Source organism: Bufo bufo, chromosome 5, assembly GCF_905171765.1.
Source record: "Bufo bufo chromosome 5, aBufBuf1.1, whole genome shotgun sequence".
NCBI classification, from domain to species: Eukaryota; Metazoa; Chordata; class Amphibia; order Anura; family Bufonidae; genus Bufo; species Bufo bufo.
The window spans coordinates 415,927,868-415,950,259 of NC_053393.1; the positions used below are offsets into that span (position 1 = coordinate 415,927,868).

General features: G+C 43.9%; 1 protein-coding gene across 1 annotated transcript in view; it reads right to left on the reverse strand.

Moving 5' to 3' along the window:
- Nucleotides 1–22,392, reverse strand: part of NEK10 (NIMA related kinase 10) — a 266,495-nt gene that overhangs the window by 219,884 nt on the left and 24,219 nt on the right. The window contains exons 2-3 of the mRNA XM_040432102.1: nt 10,553–10,665; nt 3,647–3,707 (exon numbers count right to left, since the gene is read on the reverse strand). Of these exons, the coding sequence (XP_040288036.1) occupies nt 3,647–3,707; nt 10,553–10,626 (135 nt within the window). The 5' untranslated portion in view covers nt 10,627–10,665. The remainder of the gene's footprint in view (nt 1–3,646; nt 3,708–10,552; nt 10,666–22,392) is intronic.

Here is a 22,392-nt window from a genome sequence, read left to right on the forward strand (position 1 = left end):
TTTTTAACTTCCTTCTTTGTGTAGATTTTTATCATGGTAGAAAGCCTCGCTTCATTTTCTCATCCACTGCAGCCAGAAAGGGAATGGGCAGGGGTGAGGGAAAGTGAGTGACTCAATTAGGGCATTATGCATTACACTAAGTGCAATAATTAATTGTAAACATCTTTTCAAAAGCAGATAACATCTTTTCCTCACAGCAACATAACAATGGGATCCCTATCTATATAGGTGCAGCCAAAAAATATAAAAAAAATAGTTTTCTAGGAATTTTGAGCTTAAAAAGAATACCCCTTTCTGACGGAAGTGTCCCTTTAAAAGAAATCTTGGTCTCTGATTTGCAGGCAGCATAAAGCAGGATGGGCAGAACAGATTGATATTCAGTTTTATGGGAAAAGACTACATTTTATATAACTTGTAGTTTATTAATTTAAATACCTGCTCATTCTATACTGGGCAGTGTTAAGTTGTTAAGGACAGCCATCTCTGCGTGACTGTACGGATGGAGTAGGGTTAACACTCCTGTTTTCTGAGATTTCTGAGTTGTGTTATGTAATCTAAGAAAACACCTTCAATTGCTTTTCAATGGCTTTTGTCTCAAGATAACACGATGAGTTAAGAAATTTGAATTAAGAGCTGGAGTGCTAACCCTGCTACATCTGTACATACAGAAATAGCTGTCAATCACCCACAGGACACCCACATGATTACTATGCTCTGAAAGCACAGATATTTAAATTAATAAAATACAAGTTAAACTAAATCTTTCAGTACAAAACTATATAACAATCTGCTCATCTCATACAGATTCACACTGCATTTTCAATGTTATAGGTTCTCTTTAAAATGAAAGGGACGAGCGTTATAATTACACTGCACAGCTGCTACCAAGTAGAGGGCATGCAAGTAATTATTGAAGGAGGTAGCTCTCACGCAACTCCTTCAAACAGGTGATCAGCAGGAGTGCCAGGAGTCGGACCACGCCCAATCTGGCATTGATAACTTATCCCGAGGAAAGATCATCAATATTAAGCCACTGCAAACCCCTTTAAGGCTCATGCACACAACCATATGTATTTTGCAGTCCGCAAAACACGGATCCACAAAAAAAAGGATGACATCCGTTTGACGTCTGTGTTGCATCCGTTTTTGTTTTTTGTGGATCCATTATAACAATGCCTGTCCTTGTCCGCAAAATGCACAATAGGACATGTTCTACTTTTTTGCGGAACGGACATGCGTACACAATGCACATGTAGTCATTTCCGGGAATTTTTCCAATCCCCATTGAATTAATAGTTCCGTATACGGACATGTAAATAACGGGAAAGGAAATGGAAGAAAAATACATTTGTGTGCATGAGCCCTTAGTGTCAGGCTGTGTTCGAACATGTCCCATTGCAAACAGCAATAATAACATCCAACTGTCAAAATGTATTCATACACTTCCAGGAGAGATAACAGGAACTGCACAATGCAATGTTCTCAGAATAGATAATCCATCATTTTTATTTTGTGGAGACTGCAAGCATTTACTAAAATAGCCATCTGAGCTCTGTAAAGGAATCCTGTCACCTTGGAAATGCAGTGCAAGTTATAGGTAGTAAGTAGTGTGGAGCGAACTTGTGTTTTCAACTTCAGCGTACAAAGTTCGGGTTATCGAAGAATTCCGTAACGGATTCCGCTACCACGGACCATAAATTATGATCCGTGGTTGCAGAATCCATAACAGAATTCTTAGATAACTCGAACCTTGTACGCCGGACTTGAAAACAGAAGTTCGCTCATCCCTAGTAACAAGTTTTAGGGTGGGAAGAGCTGAGCAGAATGATATAGAGTTTTGCCTCGAAAAGATTCAGTAAAACGTTAACTATAACTCTTTACTCATTCAACACAAAGGTGTCCAGTGGGTGGTGCTGCTCAGTGATTGACAGGGTGCATACAGAGGAAGCTGTCGATCACCGAGTAGGACTTCCCACCAGACTCCTAAGTATAGAAAGAGCAGAAGTATAAATGAATAAAATGCAAAAAAGAAGAAAAGAAATGAATCGCACATCCAGCTGCTATGCTTTGATCTCATCCTTGCTACTTTTGCAGAAGACAGTGCTAAATAGCGCATGTGTACCGCCTCCTATGCTACATGAGGCATTAGTGTACATTTTGATCAAAAGGCATAAGCCCACTCACCAGGTCAAGGTTGCCTCTATGAGTGGGTCCTACTCTATAATTGGCGCGGCGCTGTGGCGCCAATCTGGCAGGCGGAGGGACCCAGCAGCCAAACAGCACCCCTGCTGCCTGACTATGCCATACCTAGCTACTGGGCCCCACAGCCCGCCAGAAAAACAGCACAGTTTTTGTATATGTATAGAGAATCTGTCCCGGGATCAGCACTCCTCCCATTCGGCCAGGTGATTTTAATTAGCAAGGTATTTTGCATGAGGGTTTAAATGAACCTACCATGCTCTCAGAGTTCCTGAGGGCTTCAGGTAAGGTGAGCTTTGACAACTGTTCACATGGTGCGGTACTGCACAGGGGCCACTGGGATGTTTTTATGGCGGGTTCGGGGGCGGCGCTAGGTATGGCATAGTCAGGCAGCAGGGGTGCTGTTTGGCTGCTGGGTTCCGCCGCCTGCCGGATTGGTGGTCGCCGTGCCAATTTTAGAGTAGGACCCACTCATAGAGGCAACCTTGGCGTGGTGAGTGGGTTTATGCCTTTTGTTCAAATTGTACACTAACGCCTCATTCAGCATGTAGCATAGGAGGCGGACACATGAGCTATTTAGCGCTGTTTTCTGCTAAAGTAGCGGGATTAGATCAAAGCATAGCAGCTGGATGTGCCATTCATTTCTTTTCTTCTTTTTTGTATATAAATGAATAAAATACATGTTTTTACTGAATCTTTTCCCACAAAGCAATATATTGGTTACGGCAATGCTTGTGGAACCACTGTTTCAACCAACTGGTTTGACATTGAGGTAGACCTAAAGGCATTATTCAGGTGGTATTCACCCTTTAACACCTATACAGGGATCTAGACCTTGCTGTAGGGGAGCCACCAGGCCACTAGCTCTTGGAAAAGTCCTGGTGTGGTTGACTGTTGATCTAGCTGATGGCAAAGTTTGTGGGAATCTGTGAACAATCCAAATGTCAGGGAAGGCGGCACATGATCAGTACGGTTAAAAGACACAGGTCAGAAACCAGGAATCAAACAGACAAATGGATAATAGCTCTTACACAGGCTCTAGCTAGCTAAAGAGATACCTATCAAGATCTCTAGAGACCAACAGAGACAAACTGCACAGGCAAGGAAGGAGGTGACGTCAGCAGCACAGCCATATAGGAGCAGCTGATTAACAGCAGCAGCTCACGGAGCAGAAGATTAACCCTAGCAGTGCAGAAGACAGAGGTACATTGAATGCAAGCCATAATTCACACACAGGAATCAAGTATCTGTGCCCCCAGGAGAGTAGACAGTAACATGAATTGCCACAGTAACAATTTCAAACTGCTCATCTCCCCCTGCGCTATACCATGCTGATTTCATATTGCACTGTGTATTTATTCTGACAGGTTCCTTTTACGTTAGTTAGTATTACAGAATAATATTAGAAAAAGACTAATATACATAGCTTAAAATTAAATCCATTTACCTGCTGTTTGCTAGCTTGCACATTTAAGAGGGACCAAAGTCTTTTGACGTCAGAACATTTCCTACAAATAAATGCAAAAGTAAAAAATTATAGAAAAATGAACATAAATATGTTAGAAATACTATTTTCGATTTTAGACACCTGCGTATTTTAATAATAATTTACTGGTAGTTTGTTGGGGGTCTTGTGGACATATTAGGTAACATGACTTCACATGAATGAAATATTGATAATGAGAAATAATAAGTAAACCTGGCAAAAGACAGATGTCAACAGATCGGAGTGTGATAAACCAAACAATTTAATGCGTATAATATCTATCCCGTGACATTTTCCATTGGAGTAACAAGTGTGCATTGTAACTAGTGATGAGTGAATTTCTTGAAATTTGATCTTTGTCTCGTTACAAAGATGCAAATGTTGGGGCACTTTTTCATTTCTCTTGCCACTTTTCAAAAATGTTGACAGAAGTGGGCAGGATTAACAGATTAAGGCTACTTTCACACCTGCGTTAGGTGCGGATCCGTCTGGTATCTGCACAGACGGATCCGCACCTATAATGCAAACGCTTAGATCCGTTCAGAAAATTATTATTATTATTATTTTTTTTGTTCATGATAATGCAAACGGATCCGTTTTGACTTTACATTGAAAGTCAATGGTGGACGGATCCGTTTGAAAATTGAGCCATATTGTGTCAACTTCAAACGGATCCGTCCCCATTGACTTACATTGTAAGTCTGGACGGATCCGTTTGCCTCCGCATGGCCAGGCGGACACCCGAACGCTGCAAGCTGCGTTCAGGTGTCCGCCTGCTGAGCGGAGCGGAGGACAAACGGTGCCAAACTGATGCATTCTGAGTGGATCCGCATCCATTCAGAATGCATTAGGGCTGGACGGATCCGTTCGGGGCCGCTTGTGAGAGCCTTCAAACAGAACTCACAAACGGAGCCCCGAACGCTAGTGTGAAAGTAGCCTTACTATCAGTTGCGACAGTTTTAGTATATATGCCTATATATACACTCACCTAAAGAATTATTAGGAACACCATACTAATACGGTGTTGGACCCCCTTTTGCCTTCAGAACTGCCTTAATTCTACGTGGCATTGATTCCACAAGGTGCTGATAACATTCTTTAGAAATGTTGGCCCATATTGATAGGATAGCATCTTGCAGTTGATGGAGATTTGAGGGATGCACATCCAGGGCACGAAGCTCCCGTTCCACCACATCCCAAAGATGCTCTATTGGGTTGAGATCTGGTGACTGTGGGGGCCATTTTAGTACAGTGAACTCATTGTCATGTTCAAGAAACCAATTTGAAATGATTTGAGCTTTGTGACATGGTGCATTATCCTGCTGGAAGTAGCCATCAGAGGATGGATACATGTTCTCATTCTGTTTACGCCAAATTCGGACTCTACCATTTGAATGTCTCAACAGAAATCGAGACTCATCAGACCAGGCAACATTTTTCCAGTCTTCAACAGTCCAATTTTGGTGAGCTCGTACAAATTGTAGCCTCTTTTTCCTATTTGTAGTGGAGATGAGTGGTACCCGGTGGGGTCTTCTGCTGTTGTAGCCCATCCGCCTCAAGGTTGTGCGTGTTGTGGCTTCACAAATGCTTTGCTGCATACCTCGGTTGTAACGAGTGGTTATTTCAGTCAAAGTTGCTCTTCTATCAGCTTGAATCAGTCGGCCCATTCTCCTCTGACCTCTAGCATCCACAAGGCATTTTTGCCCACAGGACTGCCGCATACTGGATGTTTTTCCCTTTTCACACCATTCTTTGTAAACCCTAGAAATGGTTGTGCGTGAAAATCCCAGTAACTGAGCAGATTGTGAAATACTCAGACCGGCCCGTATGGCACCAACAACCATGCCACGCTCAAAATTGCTTAAATCACCTTTCTTTCCCATTCTGACATTCAGTTTGGAGTTCAGGAGATTGTCTTGACCAGGACCACACCCCTAAATGCATTGAAGCAACTGCCATGTGATTGGTTGACTAGATAATTGCATTAATGAGAAATAGAACAGGTGTTCCTAATAATTCTTTAGGTGAGTGTATTTCAAAGCATTATAGAAGTTATAAAAAAAAAAAATCTTCAAGTCCCCTAGAACGGCAAAGAAATGAAAAAAAAAAAAAGTTATAAAAGTAAAATAAAAGCTGACCCCAAAGTAAAAAACTTTTCATTATTTTGTTTCGAAGTTTACAGTAAAAACAAAATACATTGGATAGCATTGTAATCGACAGACTTGCAAAATAAAGTTAACTTCTTATTTTTATCATCCAGTAAACAGCGAGAGAAAGAAAATGAAAAAAAAATGGCCGAGCTGCTGTTTTTTTTATTCACCTAAAGAAAAAACATAAAAATTACATCAATAAATTATATATACTGTACCTGTCCTGCAAAAAAAAAAAAAAAAGCTCTCATATGGCTACATTGACTGAAAAATAAAAAACGTATGGCCCTCTGAATATGGCAACATAAAAATAGTCTTTTTTTGTTGTTTTTTAGACAAACATTTGGTGTCACCCAATAATCGCAAAGTAGCGGTACTAGCACACTGCAATCCCACTGCAACCAAGATCGTCATGTAGCCAAGCCCTAATACGGTACGACTCACCCCCCCCCCCCTCAAAAAAAAAAAAAAAAAGGCCTGCATGAAAATGAGTGAAGGGTTTCGGCCAGACAAAAAACACTCATGCAGGAAACCAGACGGATCCCATTGGAGTCATAGGGGTCCGGTGGTGAACAGCAGTATCCAGCTATGCCAGGTACTGTGAAAGCTGGCTGTTCCTCTACCAGAAAAGCCTGGCAGATTTAAAAACACAGATCTGAAACTAGTCTAAGATCTAAAAGAAGTGCTGTGTTAGGGCTCACGCACATGAACATATTTTGTGTCCGTATCCGATCTGCATTCTTTGTTGGATGTGGACCCATTCACTTCACTTAAGGATAAAACTGTTCCATTCCGCAAAAAACAGAAACCCACACGGCATATGGATGATGGTTAAAAAAAATATATATGTTTATTTAAATTTTAAAACCTGATTTAACTAATATATAATTTTCAAAAAATATATATTATTCCATTTAACCCCTTAAGCACATTCGCTGTACATGTACGCCAGATTTACGGTCTTTAAATATGGAACCTGAGCGGAGTGGGCGCCATAGCCGACGGGTTTCTACTGTTTCAAACACCAGATGCCCGAGTCTAATGTCTGAAACTGATGATAATGCCAATCGCAGACATTTAACCACTCAAAAATTACCAAGGCATCTGAGTGATGAAAATGAGGGAGTTGCGTGCTCCTGCGCATGTAAGAGCTTCCACTGGCTGAGATCGGGGAAGCCTATCACTGCAATGTAATAATAAATGCTGTATTCTGTAATGGATAAAACTTCATTACAAAATACAAATGGCATCTAATGATTGCTTGTTATAGTCACCCAGTGTGACTTAAAAAAAGCAGTCAAGGTTCTGTACTCACCGCTTCCTGGTCCTCGGCTGTCGGCTGTGCAGTGCCTGTGCACAGCATGAGGGAGCTCTGTGACCTCACGCTGTGCGCGTCAGATCACAGCACAGCCGACAGCAGAATGAAGAGGATCGCGCTGTGGGTGAGAAGCGACGGCGTCCGGAGCAGGAGACATAAGTATTTTTTTTTTTTTAAGTACTCTGTTGCATGGGGGCTGCAAGGAGGCATGGGGGCTCATATGGGGGCTGCTAAGATTTATTTTTTTCTTATTGTTCTCCTCTAAAACCTAGGTGCGTCTTATGGGCCGGTAAGTCTTGTAGGGCAAAAAATACGGTGTGTGTGTATATATATAAATATAATCACAGGAAATCCACGGCACTTCCTTCAGTAAAAACGTAAGTGTTTATTCACCAGATATACAACGTTTCGGTTCACACACTGGAACCTTTTTCAAGCAGTGATGAAAAAGGTTCCAGTGTGTGAACAGAAACATTGTATGTCTGGTGAATAATCACTTACGTTTTACTGAAGGAAGTGCCGTGGATTTCCTGGGATTATTAGTTTTGGAAGCCTGGATTGCTTCATCAGCCGCTGGCACCCGTTATCACAGATTACTGCTGTGCTGTTCACATTTTAATATTTTGTTATATATATATATATATATATTGTGGGGACTTGCTCTGGTAGACAGGATTAGCAAACGCAGTATAGAGGCAACAAGTTTTTTGGATCAAACAGTTCAGTGTTTTATTCACACTTTAGGCAAGTGACAAAACAAACAGTCATATTCAAAACAAAAAGTCACCTTGCGGTGTTGGTGGTAATTCACACCATGCGGCAATTCTGCCTAAAAGAGTCCTTACTGATAGCAGCACCAACCTGTTTTCATGCCACACAGGTAGCAAACATTCATCCAGACACAAGGCTCCCAGATCCCAACACAGAGACATGACTTCTGAGCCCAGCTGCTTATTTAAGGACAGCCAGGTGCTGCCAAAACCCGGACCGGCATTTAAAATCCAGTCCAGTATTTGACCTCACCTGGCTGTAAATCAGCCCAGCAGCACATGCTGGGAGGAAAATACCTGTTTTCCCAGACCAAACCTCTCACTGTGTGACTATATATATATATATATATATATATATATATATATATATATACACACACACACACACACACACACACACACACACACACGTTCAAATCATCTCACTTTCCCCAAAATTAAAATAAAATAAAAAAAAACACATCATAGGCATTGCAACGTCTGTACTGTTAAAATATAAAAATATTTATCCCATGAATGGCAAACGATATAACGGAAAAAAATCAAAATGGTAAATTCGTAATTTTTTCATTACATCACACCCTAAAATGGCATCACTGAAAAGTATAGATCGCCCCTAATGAGACAATGAGCCAAAGTTTTTAATTTTTTACAGTATTAAAGCACAAGAAAAACTATCAAAATGTGGTATCGTTGTAAACGTTTCACCACATAGGAAACGCTGTAAAACAAAACCTGTATAGCTGTGGAGGAATTGTGTTTTTTCTAATTCCATCCCATTTGGAATTTCTTTCCAGCTTCCCACTATAATATACAGTGTCTTGCAAAAGTATTCACCCCCTTGACTTTTTTCGTGTTTTGTTACATTACAGCCTTAAGTTCAATGTTTTGCAAATCTGAATTTTATGTGATGGATCAGAACACAATAGTCTAAGTTGGTGAAGTGAAATGAGAAAAATAAATAAATAAAACTATTGTTTAGTAATAGAAAACAGAAAATTGGCATGTGTGTATGTATTCACCCCCTTTGTAAGAAAGCCCATAAAAAGCTCTGGTGCAACCAATTACCTTCAGAAGTCACATATTTAGTGAAATGATGTCCACCTGTGTGCAATCTAAGTGTCACATGATCTGTCATTACTTATACACACCTTTTTTGAAAGGCCCCAAAGGCTACAACACCTAAGCAAAAGGCATCACTAACCAAACACTGCCATGAAGACCAAGGAACTCTCCAAACAAGTAAGGGACAATGTTGTTGAAAAGTACAAGTCAGGGTTAGGTTACAAAAAAAATATCCAAATCTTTGATGATCCCCGGGAGCACTATCAAATCTATCATAAACAAATGGAAAGAACATGGCACAACAGCAAACCTGCCAAGAGACGGCCGCCGACCAAAACCCACGGACCGGGCAAGAAGGGCATTAATCCGAGAGGCAGCACAGAGACCTAAGGTAACCCTGGAGGAGCTGCAGAGTGCCACAGCAGAGACTGGAGTATCTGTACATAGGACGACAATAAGCCGTACGCTCTATAGAGTTGGGCTTTATGGCAGAGTGGCCATAAAAAAAGCTATTACTTTCAGTTAAAAACAAAAAGGCACGTTGTGAGTTTTTCGAAAAGGCATGTGGGAGACTCGCAAAATGTATGGAGGAAGGTGCTCTGGTCTGATAAGACTAAAATTTAATTTTTCGGCCATCAAAGAAAACGCTATGTCTGACGCAAACCCAACACATCACATCACCCAAAGAACACCATCCCCACAGTGAGACATGGTGGTGGCAGCATCATGCTTTGGGGATGTTTTTCAGCAGCCGGGACTGGGAAACTGGACAGAGTTGAGGGAAAGATGGATGGTGCTAAATACAGGGATATTCTTGAGCAAAACCTGTAGCACTCTGTGCGTGATTTGAGGCTAGGACAGAGGTTCACCTTCTAGCAGGACAATGACCCCAAACACACGGCTAAAGCAACATTTGAGTGGTTTAAGGGGAAACATGTAAATGTGTTGGAATGGCCTAGTCAAAGCCCAGATTTTTTGGTTGTTCTGCAAAAAACAAGTCCCCATATGACAATGTTAATGGGAAAAACAAAACAAAAAATGGAATGGCTCTGGGAAGGCAGGGAGTAAAAAAACAAAAATGCAAAAATAGAAAATTGTCCAGTCCTAAAAGGGTTAAAGTTGTTTTTTGGGGGGCATTTACACATTTATGGCCTATTCTCAGAGGCCGCAGTGTTCTGTTAACACTTAGGTCTCTTCCCTAGGTCATGTGACATCACATTCAATGATCACATGACCTAGGCACAGCTCAGCCCTATTCAAGTGAGTAGGGCTGACTTGCAATTCCAAGCACAACCACAATCAAATAGACAGCGCTGTGCTTGGTAAGCTGAGGAGGCCACAGCGTTCACTGGAGCTCCGCTGAGCACTGCATCCTCTTCAAACTGTTGATTACTGGGGGAGTCGGACCCCAGCCGATCTCATATTGATGACCAATCCTGAGGATATGTAATCAATATGTAAATCCCGAAGAACAAAGCTAGGTCAAAACTGACACAATGTTATCGCTAAATTGACAACTAAATGTGATGATAATTCTTAATAATATATTAATAAAATCACAAACCTTGAAGCTGCTCCTTGACTTTTCTTTTCAGAAACTTTTTCCGTTTTTTTCCCTTTCTCATCCTGATCCGGCATTATAAAAGAACTCAGTTCACAGAACTTAATTTTCTATTCCTGAAAAGAAAAATGTTAATTTTAATTATGAAGATTGTGCAAATAAATGAGTAAAAACTGCTTTAGCCCATTCATTGACTGTAGATAGCATTCTCCTTAGGCCTCATGCACGCAGCCGTTGCCCGGCCGTGGGCGTATTGCGGCCCGCAAACAGCGGGTCCGCAATAAGTGGGCACCGGCCGTGTGCTCCCCGCATCACAGATGCAGACCCATTCACTTGAATGGGTCCGCAATCCGGAGCTGCGGTGCGGAAGAGAGGCACGGAACCCCACGGAAGCACTACGGAGTGCTTTCATGGTGTTTCTGTCCTTGCCTCCACACCGCCAAAAAATAGAACATGTTCTATTTTTTTGCGGTGCGGACGGATCACGGACCCATTCAAGTTGAATGGGTCTCGATCCGTCCCGGCCGCCGCACGGACGTTGCCCGTGCATTGGGGACCGCAAATTGCAGTCCCCAATGCACAGAATGGCCGCACAACGGCCGTGTGCATGAGGCCTTAAAGGGGTTGTTTCACTTCAGCAAATGGCATTTATTATGTACAGGGAGTTATTACAAACCATTTACTAATGTATTGGGATTGTCCATATTGGTTCCTTTGCTGGCTTGATTCATTTTTCCATTGCATTATACACTGCTCATTTCCATGGTTACAACAACCCTCTGATCCACCAGTGGTGGTCGTACTTACGCACCATAGGAAAAAGTGCCTGCCTCTCTGGTGGCCGGGACCATGGGACCACATATAGGCTGGTGCTTTTTCCTATAGTGTGTAAGCACGGCCACCGCTGTTAGATTGCAGGGTGGTCGTAACCATGGGTCACATTATAGGTAAAGGGGTTTTCCAGGATTTTAATATTGACAACCTATCCTCAGGATAGGTCATAAATAGCAGATCGGCGGGGTCCGACACCCGGCACCTCCGCCGATCATCTGGAGGAAGGTAAGGCCAGGCTCCATGTGAGCGCAGCCTTCCCTTCATTGTTTAACTGCTCGCCATCGACAGTGCAGCGCTGGGCAGGTGTAATGACAAGCCGTCCTATTCATCTCAACGGCAAAGCTCATTCCTATACACTTGAGCCATGCCATAGAAGTGAATAGGACGGCTTGTAACACCTGCTCACCTCTGTGCTGTCGATGGTGAGTAGTTAAACAATGAAGAGAAGGCTGCGCTCACATGGAGCGTGGCCTTCCCTTCATCCAGCTGATCGGCGGAGGTGTCGGACCCCCGCCGATCTGATATTGATGACATATCATGAGGATAGGTCATTAGTATTAAAATCCCAGAAAACCCCTTTAAACTGGGAACAGGGATTTGGACTCCATAAGAGTCCCCTCCAAAATGGTTTGCGCCAATGTCAGTGCCGACAATGCAGCCTTTCCTACTGTGCTACTATGGGTCTCTGAGATGTCACCCTCAGTCACAGCCTGCTCCACCACATGCTGCTCTCAGGGTACTCCAGCCACCTTAAAGGTCCCATTACACAGGACGATACAGCAGCAGATCGGTGGAGGAGACTACGGCATTTACATGCAGCGATCTCCTCCACAGTATGGGGAGAAGCGATCGCTAATGCCATCTCTCCTCGCCATACAGACAGATGCTGTAGGCAAGTGATAATTTTGGAGACCATAAAAATTATCTATTACCTGATGAACAAGCGTTTTGTTCGTTCACTGGGTAATCAGTGGTACAATTACACCACCAGATAATCACTAACGAGCGTTTTTATGAATGCTCTTTAGCGATTTTCTGCGGGATTCTCAGCACTTGTAAAGGGCCCTTAAGGGTAAATGCTTAGCGTCTCTTTGGCCCATAAAACACTAGCTTTTATAGATTCTGATCGTTGGAAGCAAATGCGTGATCTACACATGGCATACACTCTTGCAGCAAAGAGTAAGGCTGAACAGGGCAGTTCCAGTTCAAATCCTGCATAGAAACTTAACTTAGGCTTCTTTCACATTAGCGTTAGGATCGTTTGGCAGGCTGTTCGGGCAGGGAAGTCCGCTCCAGCCCCATTCAGTATAATGGGGACGGGTCGGAGATGCGGCCACAGCACGGCAAACATGCCGAGAGGCAGACGGACAAAAACTGCATCATGACACATGGAGGGTAAAAAATAAACATATGGACCAGTCACAGACACTATAATTAATGAAACACTGACCATCTTTTCGCAGATGTCATTATCAATGTGTGTCTAAGGCCTAAGGATGGTAAAACTGGTAGTATTTACATTTAATTTTCAAAGGTGAAACATCACTTTAAGCGCATCTGTCACCGTGATCAACCATATCATACCAGGCATACTGTCTGGTAGAGCTGAACATGGTGACTAAAACAAGCCCTTTCTCCCTATGATTGGTATTACTGTTGCAGAGAAATCCTTATTTTTAGTTATATGTAAATGAGGTTCTCAGAGCACTGAGGGGCTGGCCTAGCCCCTCGGAGAACAGCTTCACCTCATCCATTCCCCTTTGCCACTCCCCCTTCCCATGAGATTGACAGGGCTAGGAATTCTCACCGCTACGATGCCTGGTCCTGTGTCATGGTGCGGTTCACTGTGACAGTTTTGGCCGTGCAGGCTGGCTGCATGCCCTCTTGCGCACTGGCTGCAGGCTAACTCCTGTGTATGCTGGTTGCTTGGGGCTGCGTGCTGGCTGCGGTGGTGTGTGTGAACTATGCCCATGAATATGTGTACTCCCCTTGTCTGCATCTCAGTGCAGTTCCTGTCTCTGGTGCCGTGTAGGCTGGCTGCAGGCTCCCTCACTTACTGGCTGCAGGCTGACTGCTGTGTAGGCTGGTTGCCTGGGACTGCGTGCTGGCTGCGGTGGTGTGTGTGAACTGTGGCCTGTGTTTGTGGCTTCCATGTCTGCATCTCTGTGGCTCCTGTCTCTGGTGCCGTGTAGGCTGGCTGCATGAGCTTTGTGTACTGGCTTTGGGTATCCCCATGTATGCTGGTTCTGAGATGTGTGCTGGCTGCGCCCTTGTGTGTCAACATGGCCTTAAGTATGGATGCATTTCTGTTTGTGTCACGGGTTGTTTGTGCTCTGGCGTACTGGCTGAGGTGGACTCCGTGTATGCTGGTTGCCAGGGGCAACGTCCAGTACTGCAGCCTGTGTGTTCACTTCTCTGTTCATGCAAGCTCCCCTCCCTTTTTGGTTCTGATGGGGTTAACTTCCCCTGGTCCGTTCCTGGATGTGTCTTATCAGGTGCCCTCCTTGGGCAGCTATATCTATCTGTGAGCTGTGGAGCTTGAGGTCAGTCTCTTTTGTCTTTCTGTGTGTAGCCCCTTGCTGCTGACACAGGGGGTTTTGCCATCTGGTCTTCTGTGTGGTGTTGTCTGGTAATTTGTTGTTGCTTTGTCTGTTCTTCTGTACCTGTCCTGTGATGATTTTGATGTTGTTATCTTTGTCCATGCCTTGCCTGTTCTACTGTACCTGTTCTCTGTCTGGATCCACTCTGTTCCATGTCTAGCCTAGCAGTGCTCTAACTGCATCTGATAGCCTGGTAGTGCTAAACTGCTTCTGATCCTGTCCTTTGTCCAGCCTGGAAGTGCCTACTGCTTCTGATCTAGTCTGTTCCTTGTCTGTCCTACAGTGCCTTACTGCTTCTGTTCCTGTATGTTGTCCTGCCTTTGTGAGAGGGCCCCTGGGTTCTCCGGAGGGAGAATCTTTTGTTTGTGTGCAGTTCTGCCAGTGACCGCCAGGCATTCATTCCGCTTGGGGTCCAGGCATCTGCTTCTGTGCTGGTTCCTGTTTGTCTTGTTCTCTGATCCATGTCCTGTTTTACTTTGGTTCCAGTTCTGTTGTCTGTTCTGCTGGTGCTTGCAACGGCATGGTTCTCTGCAGGTTGCGGTCAAGTGTACCGGGACCTACCTGGAGGTGCGACCAGTGAGCTGTTGGCCCAGTTCATTCTCACCACCAGGGGCTCTGTGAAGAATGGGGCTCACTGGCTCTATGCCCTCTGGGTTTTGCCTCTGGTCTTCCGGTGCACTTGGTTCTGTGGTAGTGCTACCATTATTGCCTAACCTGCTGTACTGTCATGTTTTTTTATTACATGTGTAATAAAGTATTCTGTTGGTCCCTGGTCTGTTTCTGCCTGTGTCCTGTTTGCAAGTCATCCCGGAGGTCTGCCTTGGATCCCCGGCATGTGACACCCTGAAATCTCAGGCATGCGCCAGCTGCTCTGTCTCTGAGCGGGGATGACTGCAAGAGATCTTCATTGCGTCAACACATGAGCAAGATTTCAGACCCTGGCATCAGAGCAGGGAGGATGCTTGTCCCTGTCAATCTCACTGTGAAGGGGAGTGGCAACAGGGAGAAGCATTGGTGAAGTGGCACTCAGAGGGGCTAGGCCCCTCGCTGCACTGAGCACCTCATTTGCATATAACTCAAAATAAGAATTTCTCTGCATTAGTAATACCAATACCAATTGCAGAGAGAAAGGCCTTATTTACAGGTCAGTGATTCACAGACGTGTGCAGTCCGTGTTCTCCATGGATAGCACACGTACTCAATGATTTTAATGTGTGTATTCCCATATTAGTGTTTTAGCACTGTCTGTGGTTTTAGCACTGTCTGTGGTTTTAGCACGGAAGCATGCTCTATTATGTCCGTGTTTATGGATCCATCACTTTATGCTAATGTGACCACGGCATCAGAGCAGTCCGGGAGTGGGAGCCTAGTGCTCCCGTAACAGCTTTCCCGAGGCGGGGATCTGGGAAACTTCGGCAGCTATTAGTGAAATATACCAATACAGGCCACCAGGTGGCAGCACTGTGTTGTTATATTGAAAATGAAGTGTTCAAGGATGGCTATATAGCCATCAATGAACACAATGGGCAATCTTATGATTGCCAGTTATAGTCACCCAGGGAAAAAGTAAAAAAAGTTTTTAAAAATATTAAAAAAATGAAACTAAAAATACTTAACCAATAAAAAAAATACAAATCATGAGCATCGCCGCGTGTGAAAACGCCCATACTATTAAAATATAACAATATTTATCCCATACGGTGAATGGCATAATGGAAAAAGAAAAAATTTAAAACAAGCAATTCGCCATTTTTTGTCACTTCAACTCCCCCCAAAAAATTTATAAAAAGTCTTCAAAAAGTCGCACACAAAAAATGAGCCCCCACACAGCATCATACGCATAAAAGCAAAATAAGTTATAGGGGTCAGAATATGGTGATGGGAAAAAAAATTTTTTCAAGGTTTTTAATTTGTTTTCAGTATTAAAACACAAGAAAAACTATACAAGCGTAGTATTGTTGTAATCGCACTGACCTGGAGAATGAAGGTAACAGTGATACAGCACGTAGCGAACGTCGTAAAAACTAAACAAAACAGAGAACTGTGGCAGAAATGTGTTTTTTTTTCCAATTCCACCCCATTTGTAATTTTTTTTACTGCTTCCCACTACATTGTATGCAACCATAAATGGTGCCATTAGAAAGTACAACTTGTCCTGCAAAAAAATATCCTTCATAAGGCTATGTGAACAGAAAAATAAAAAAAGTTATGACTCTGGGAAGGCGAGGAGTGAAAAAGGAAAATGCAAAAACGGAAAATCGCCTGGTCCTTGGATTAACAGGGTTTATTATCATGATGCTCTTTCAATTTACAGAATGTTTGGCAGATTTTGCAGATATTTCACACTTTCTAGAAGGGTAATGCATCACAAGCTTCTGAAATAAAGTCACTGTTAGGGCCCATTTCTATGGCTCAATACTAAGCATGATGAACGGGAACGAAACATCCATTCCTGATCATTGCCTGCTTGTTCAGCTGTATTCACATTTAGCAATCTTCACCTCTGTATGGGGATGAATGATCATAACTTGCGATCGTTTGTCTCCATATGGATTCAATGTTAGGCAGCAGAACATCCCTGTTTAAACAAGGCTGCTGACCATTGATGATTTTAGGTGCCCAATGAAAGATGTGATCAACTAATGAGCAGTGATGGCCAGTTCGCAGTGTTCGCCAGCGAACACATGCGATCTGCCATCTTAACTGACAAGTCCGACGAGGCACAGGTAAGTCCTTACCTGTGCCTGTGCGCGAGCTGGTCTGAAATGAAATGCGGACTCCGGGAGCAGGCAGTTCCGAGAACGACCCCCGGAGGCTGTTCTCGGAACTACCTGCTCCCGGAGACCGCATTTCATTTCAGACCAGCTCGCGCACAGGTAAGGACTTACCTGTGCCTCGCCGGACTTGTCAGTTAACATGGCAGATCGCATGTGTTCGCTGGCCCTGGCGAACACTGCGAACTGGCCATCACTGCTAATGAGCATTTGTGCATCTACATGGCGAGGTCATCAGGGGTGGACGTTTGTACACATGTTCGTCTCCGATAACTGACCCTATCCTCTGCCCTGAGTTCATGCGTCTGCAGGTAAGTTAAGATAATGACATGTCCACTGAACACGGATAGTCATTGTGTAAATACCATATTGTCACGCTGAGCTCTTAAGCAACTATTTATTTAAGGTGGGGTTTGTAAATTTTATAGGAAACATGTTTTTTTAAGGTGCTCTAATGAAAGCACCCGGACAGGGCTGGTCACCGAGTACCTTCCATAAAAAAAGGGTGAGCCACTGCTCAGCTCTGATAAAAAAAAGGGGCAATGTCGACAGCTGAGGATTCCAGTCCTTAAAGCCGGAATCGGGAAAAAAGAAATTTGCATTGGCGGCAATGGTCAGTCCGAGACAGCTCCTACCATACAGTAATAAGGTCCTACACAGTTATAATACGGAATATTTCCAAAAAGAGAAAAATCTTAGGGACATGCAAAATAAAATCCAAATACTTTATTTAATCCATATTAAAAGATGATGTAGGTAGCGTTACTATTACCAATGAGTAAGGCCTCTTGCACACAAACGTTTTTTTTTTTCGTTTACGTTCTGGTTTTTGCATTCCGTATACGGTCCGTATACGGAACCATTCATTTTAATGGGTCCGCAAAAAAAACAGAAAGTACTCCATACAAGGACAAGGATAGGAGTGTTTTATCAGGGGCCAGCTGTTCTGTTCCGCAAAAAACGGAATGCACTCAGACGTCATCCATATTTTTTGCGGATCCATTTTTTGCAGACCGCAAAATACTGAAAAAGCCATACGGTCGTGTGCAAGAGGCCTAAGGGTGATTAAAAAAGGATTTAGAAAAGTATGAAGGCCCCCCAATATGGAACATGCTGCTCTGGAGAATGTCAGCACATACTGATGGTGGAAGCTCCATTTCTCTTAAACAGATCTCTTAATCCTTGCTTGTGCTTTTTATCCGTCAGCCTTAGGCCTCATAAAGATGACTGTAATGTTGCAATTAAATAAACAGATTTCCAGCACGAAGGAGATAAAATCTTGCATGTTCTTTATTGAATATTCCAAACGTACACACGGTGCAGTGAAAGAGGTCCCTCCATGTCCCTGGTCAGACCGACATGTTTCGAGCCAGCCGGCTCTTAGTCATGCTGCAAGTCCCGGCCTGGCCAGAGTCTTATCACTGAAACTAAGGCCTCTTTCACACGGGCGTTGCGGGAAAAGGTGCGGGTGCGTTGCGGTAACATGCGCGATTTTTTAGCGCGAGTGCAAAACATTGTAATGCGTTTTGCACTCGCGTGAGAAAAATCGCGCATGTTTGGTATCCAAACCCGAACTTCTTCACAGAAGTTCGGGCTTGGGATCGGTGTTCTGTAGATTGTATTATTTTCCCTTATAACATGGTTATAAGGGAAAATAATAGCGATCTGAATACAGAATGCATAGTAAACTAGCACTGGAGAGGTTAAAAAAATAAATAAAAAAATTTAACTCACCTTAATCCACTTGATCGCGCAGCCGGCATCTCCTTCTGCCTTCATCTTAGCTGTGTGCAGGAACAGGACCTGTGGTGACGTCACTCCGGTCATCACATGATCTTTTACCATGGTGATGGATCATGTGATGACCGGAGTGACGTCACCACAGATCCTTTTCCTGCACACAGCTAAGATGAAGACAGAAGGAGATTCCTTCTGTCTCCTAGCAACTGTGCGTGAAAATCGCACCGCATCCGCACTTGCTTGCGATTTTCACGCAACGCACAATTGATGCGTGAAAATCACCGCTCATGTAAACAGCTCCATAGAAATGAATGGGTCGGGATTCAGTGCGGGTGCAATGCGTTCAACTCACGCATCGCATCCGCGCGGAATACTCGCCCGTGTGAAAGGGGCCTTACAGCATCATAGGCTGTATGCACAAACCCTGTCTGAAAATCCATTCCACACAGCTGAATGCAGCTGGTTCTGCAGCAGGCACATGGACTTCTGCAAGGCCCATTCAGATGAATGGCACAGACTTGGAAATTTATCACAGAGCCGTGAAAAGATCCTGTATGATGCCTTAGGCCTCTTGCACACGGCCGTGTGTCCCCCGTGGCCGTATTACGGTCGGCATACGGTGGGTCCGCAATACACAGGACACCGGCCGTGTGCATTCCGCATCACGGATGCGGACCCATTCACTTGCAGAAAAAAAACACGGAATGGAAGCACTACGGAGTGCTTTCGCAGGGTTCCGTTCCGTGCTTCCGTTCTGCAAAAAGATAGAACTTGTTCTATATTTTTGCGGAACAGACGGATCGCGGACTCCATTCAAGTGAATGGGGTTGCAATCCACATGCGGCTGGCCCGCGGTCGGTGCCCGTGCACTGCGGACCGCAATGCGGTCCGCAGCACGGGAGGCACGCATTCGTGTGCAAGAAGCCTAATTCTCACAGTCAGTGTTCGGTAAGTGATTTCCATCAGTGATTTTGAGCCAAAATTAGGTGCGGCTCTAAACACAGAACAGGTGCAGGCCTTACTCCAGAAAAAAGGCTGGCCGGCAGGTGCAAGGACTACCAAAGATGCATCTAATTTATGACGAGGCGCACACCCTGTGATAAATGAAACTCAGCAATGCCAGAATAAAACGCGAGGGTCTTAATAAATCACCCCATTGTTCCTGGGCAGTAGATCCATACAGGAGCATTAGGTGCTGGATGAAAAACATGATCATTCGATGAACGAGCACAGGCCAATTTAGATTAGTTGGTCAGACACTGAGGACAAAGGAGACGCGGAAGTCCTTCCTTTGTATTTCACTCCTCCGTTCCAACCCACTTCTGACTTTGGCTCAAAAGACTGCATCAACTGCCACAAAAAGACTGCATCAAATGCCACAAAAAGACTGCATCAAATGCCACAAAAAGACTGCATCAACTGCCACAAAAAGACTGCATCAACTGCCACAAAAAACCTACGGGTGGTCGGCAATGGAAAATGCTGTATGAAGCAAGGACTTCTCCTTTTCTTTCTTGCTGAACCAACTTCTGTCTTTGGGTCAGAAAAGTGCCACTTGGTTTTCACATGGTCATTTTTGTGGTTTTGTAATCTGGTGGGATTTTTAGATGGACTTTTATAGGTGTTTTAGAAGAGTTTTTAGTGAGGTTTTTTCTGATTTCCAATTTGCTTCTATAGAAGCCACAATCCAATCTGCTTCAATGAGGTAACATGTCGCTCCTCAAGCTTTTTTAAAAAATCAGCTGCTAAAAAAAGACTGCCATGCTTACAAGGTGTGCATATGGTCAAACTTTTTACATTTAGGTCAATGGGAAGCTGTTGATGGCATTTTGAATATGGAAAACTGACCACCAGTTTCCTGCCACTGAATCAATGGCAGATTCTGCTTATTTGCCACAAAATGCTGTGTATGACACCACCCATCTTTGGGGACCAGTGATATGAAAAGGGTTTGCTTAAAGGGGTTTTCTGAGACTTAAATACTGATGACCTGTCCTCTAGATAGGTCATCAGTATCTGATCGGTGGGGGTCCGACAGCCGGGACTCCCGCCCATCAGCTGTTTGATAAGGCACCAGTGCTTGCAGTAGTGTTGTGGCCTTCTTGTAGCTTAATTTTAGTCAAAGTCTTCATTATTATAATTTTATACATTTTTTATGTATTTTTTTGCACTACACTTTTCCACTGTAATTGGGCTTTCTAGTACCAGAATCACACGTCTACTGGGACCACTGTGGCCTCACTGAGCACTGTGTATGCAAGACCAGAGAAGCCAGAAGTGGTGAAAACCAGTCTTGCATGGCAGAAGGCCCAACATTGCTCAGGCAGCTCGCTAAAGCCTCCGCTGTAAATATGCTATGGCCTGGACCACCGCTGTATATTTAGCATAACTGATTCTTTCACACCCAAAATAGTTTCCGTTTTTTAAACACGTGTGAAATTTGTAAAATTTTGGGGAATTTAGTGTTTGTGTGAGTCCAGCCTCAATGAAAGGTTTAAAATAAGGGAGGATAGCTTTCTTAAAACGAATGGTATCAGAAGCCTTAATACTGATCTCAGTGGAGTGACTGACCCGGGGGAGTAGTCTGCCTGCCAAGCATGGCATCAACAAGGATTTCCCTACCTTTGAGCGTACAATGGCGATGACTGTCTAGAGGTTTCATTCTGCCTTCCTCTAGATGAATATACTATTAACAATTCATTTACAGTCATGTATTTATTATGCATATGCTAAAACGGGCCTTTCTTTCTATTTATAATGTGTGACTTATCAGCTGTTCACATCCCCTATTAGCTCTCCGCTGAGCTTTTCAACAAGAAGATATTTTCAATACCCAAAAACAGTATTCAAGCATATCCCGCAGCGAATACATTCACTTCAGTGAGGCAAAGGTAATCTAAGAGATTAAAGTGGTTATCCAGTACTAAAACAGTGGCCCAGACCTGCCTGAACCAGGGTGGGGGTGAGGCCTACTTGATCCCCACCTCTGGATCCGGTCTCTTGGGCTCCCAGGCTGGCAGTTCCGCTTCTACATGCTCTGAGGACAACATCCGTTAGTGGGGGAACACGTGACCGCTGCAGCTACTCACAGACTACAGCAGTAACCTGCTCCCCTTGCGTTACACGTGATGTCATGCGTGACTCAACGGGAGGAGGTCACTGCTGCAGGCCTGTGATTGTTGACAGATGTTGTTCTTGGAGCACATGGGAGAAGAGGTGGGGATCAGGTAAGCATCACCCCCAGCATGGGTTGGGCAGGTCTGGGCCACTGTTTTAGTATTGGATAACCCCTTTAATTTTTGGCCCTTTGACCTGTTTTTCATCTGTATCTATTTGGACATAATGGCATAGTCTACCATGCTATTGTGTCCTTCAAATAAATATGTTTTCAGATATTTGAATATATACCGTGGTGAAAACCTTAGAGAAGGGCAGACATGTGATGTGAACAATCCCTTAGACTTCCTCACACATGCCTTCCCTATATAAAGCTGTATTTGCACAGGTTGCTTTTGAGACTTCTAAAAGAGGCTTTCTGAGACAGATATTGAAGATCTATCCTGAAGGTAGTTCATCAAATCGATGAGGATCCAACACCCAGCACCCCCACCAGTCTGATTTGACCACCTATCCTGAGAATAGATCCTCAATATCGAAGTCCCAGAAAACCCTTTTAAAGGTTATTCTGGTTCAAATACAGTCTTTCTGATTTAAGGGGGAGAGTCCTTAGGCTGCATTCACACGTTCGTGGTGTGTTGCGGACCCACAAATTGCGGGTCCGCAACACACCAGCCCGGCACCCCCATTGAAATGCATATTCTTGTCCGCAAGCTGCGGACAAGAATAGGACATACTCTACCTATTTGCGGAGCTGCGGACCCAAAGATCGGGGCCG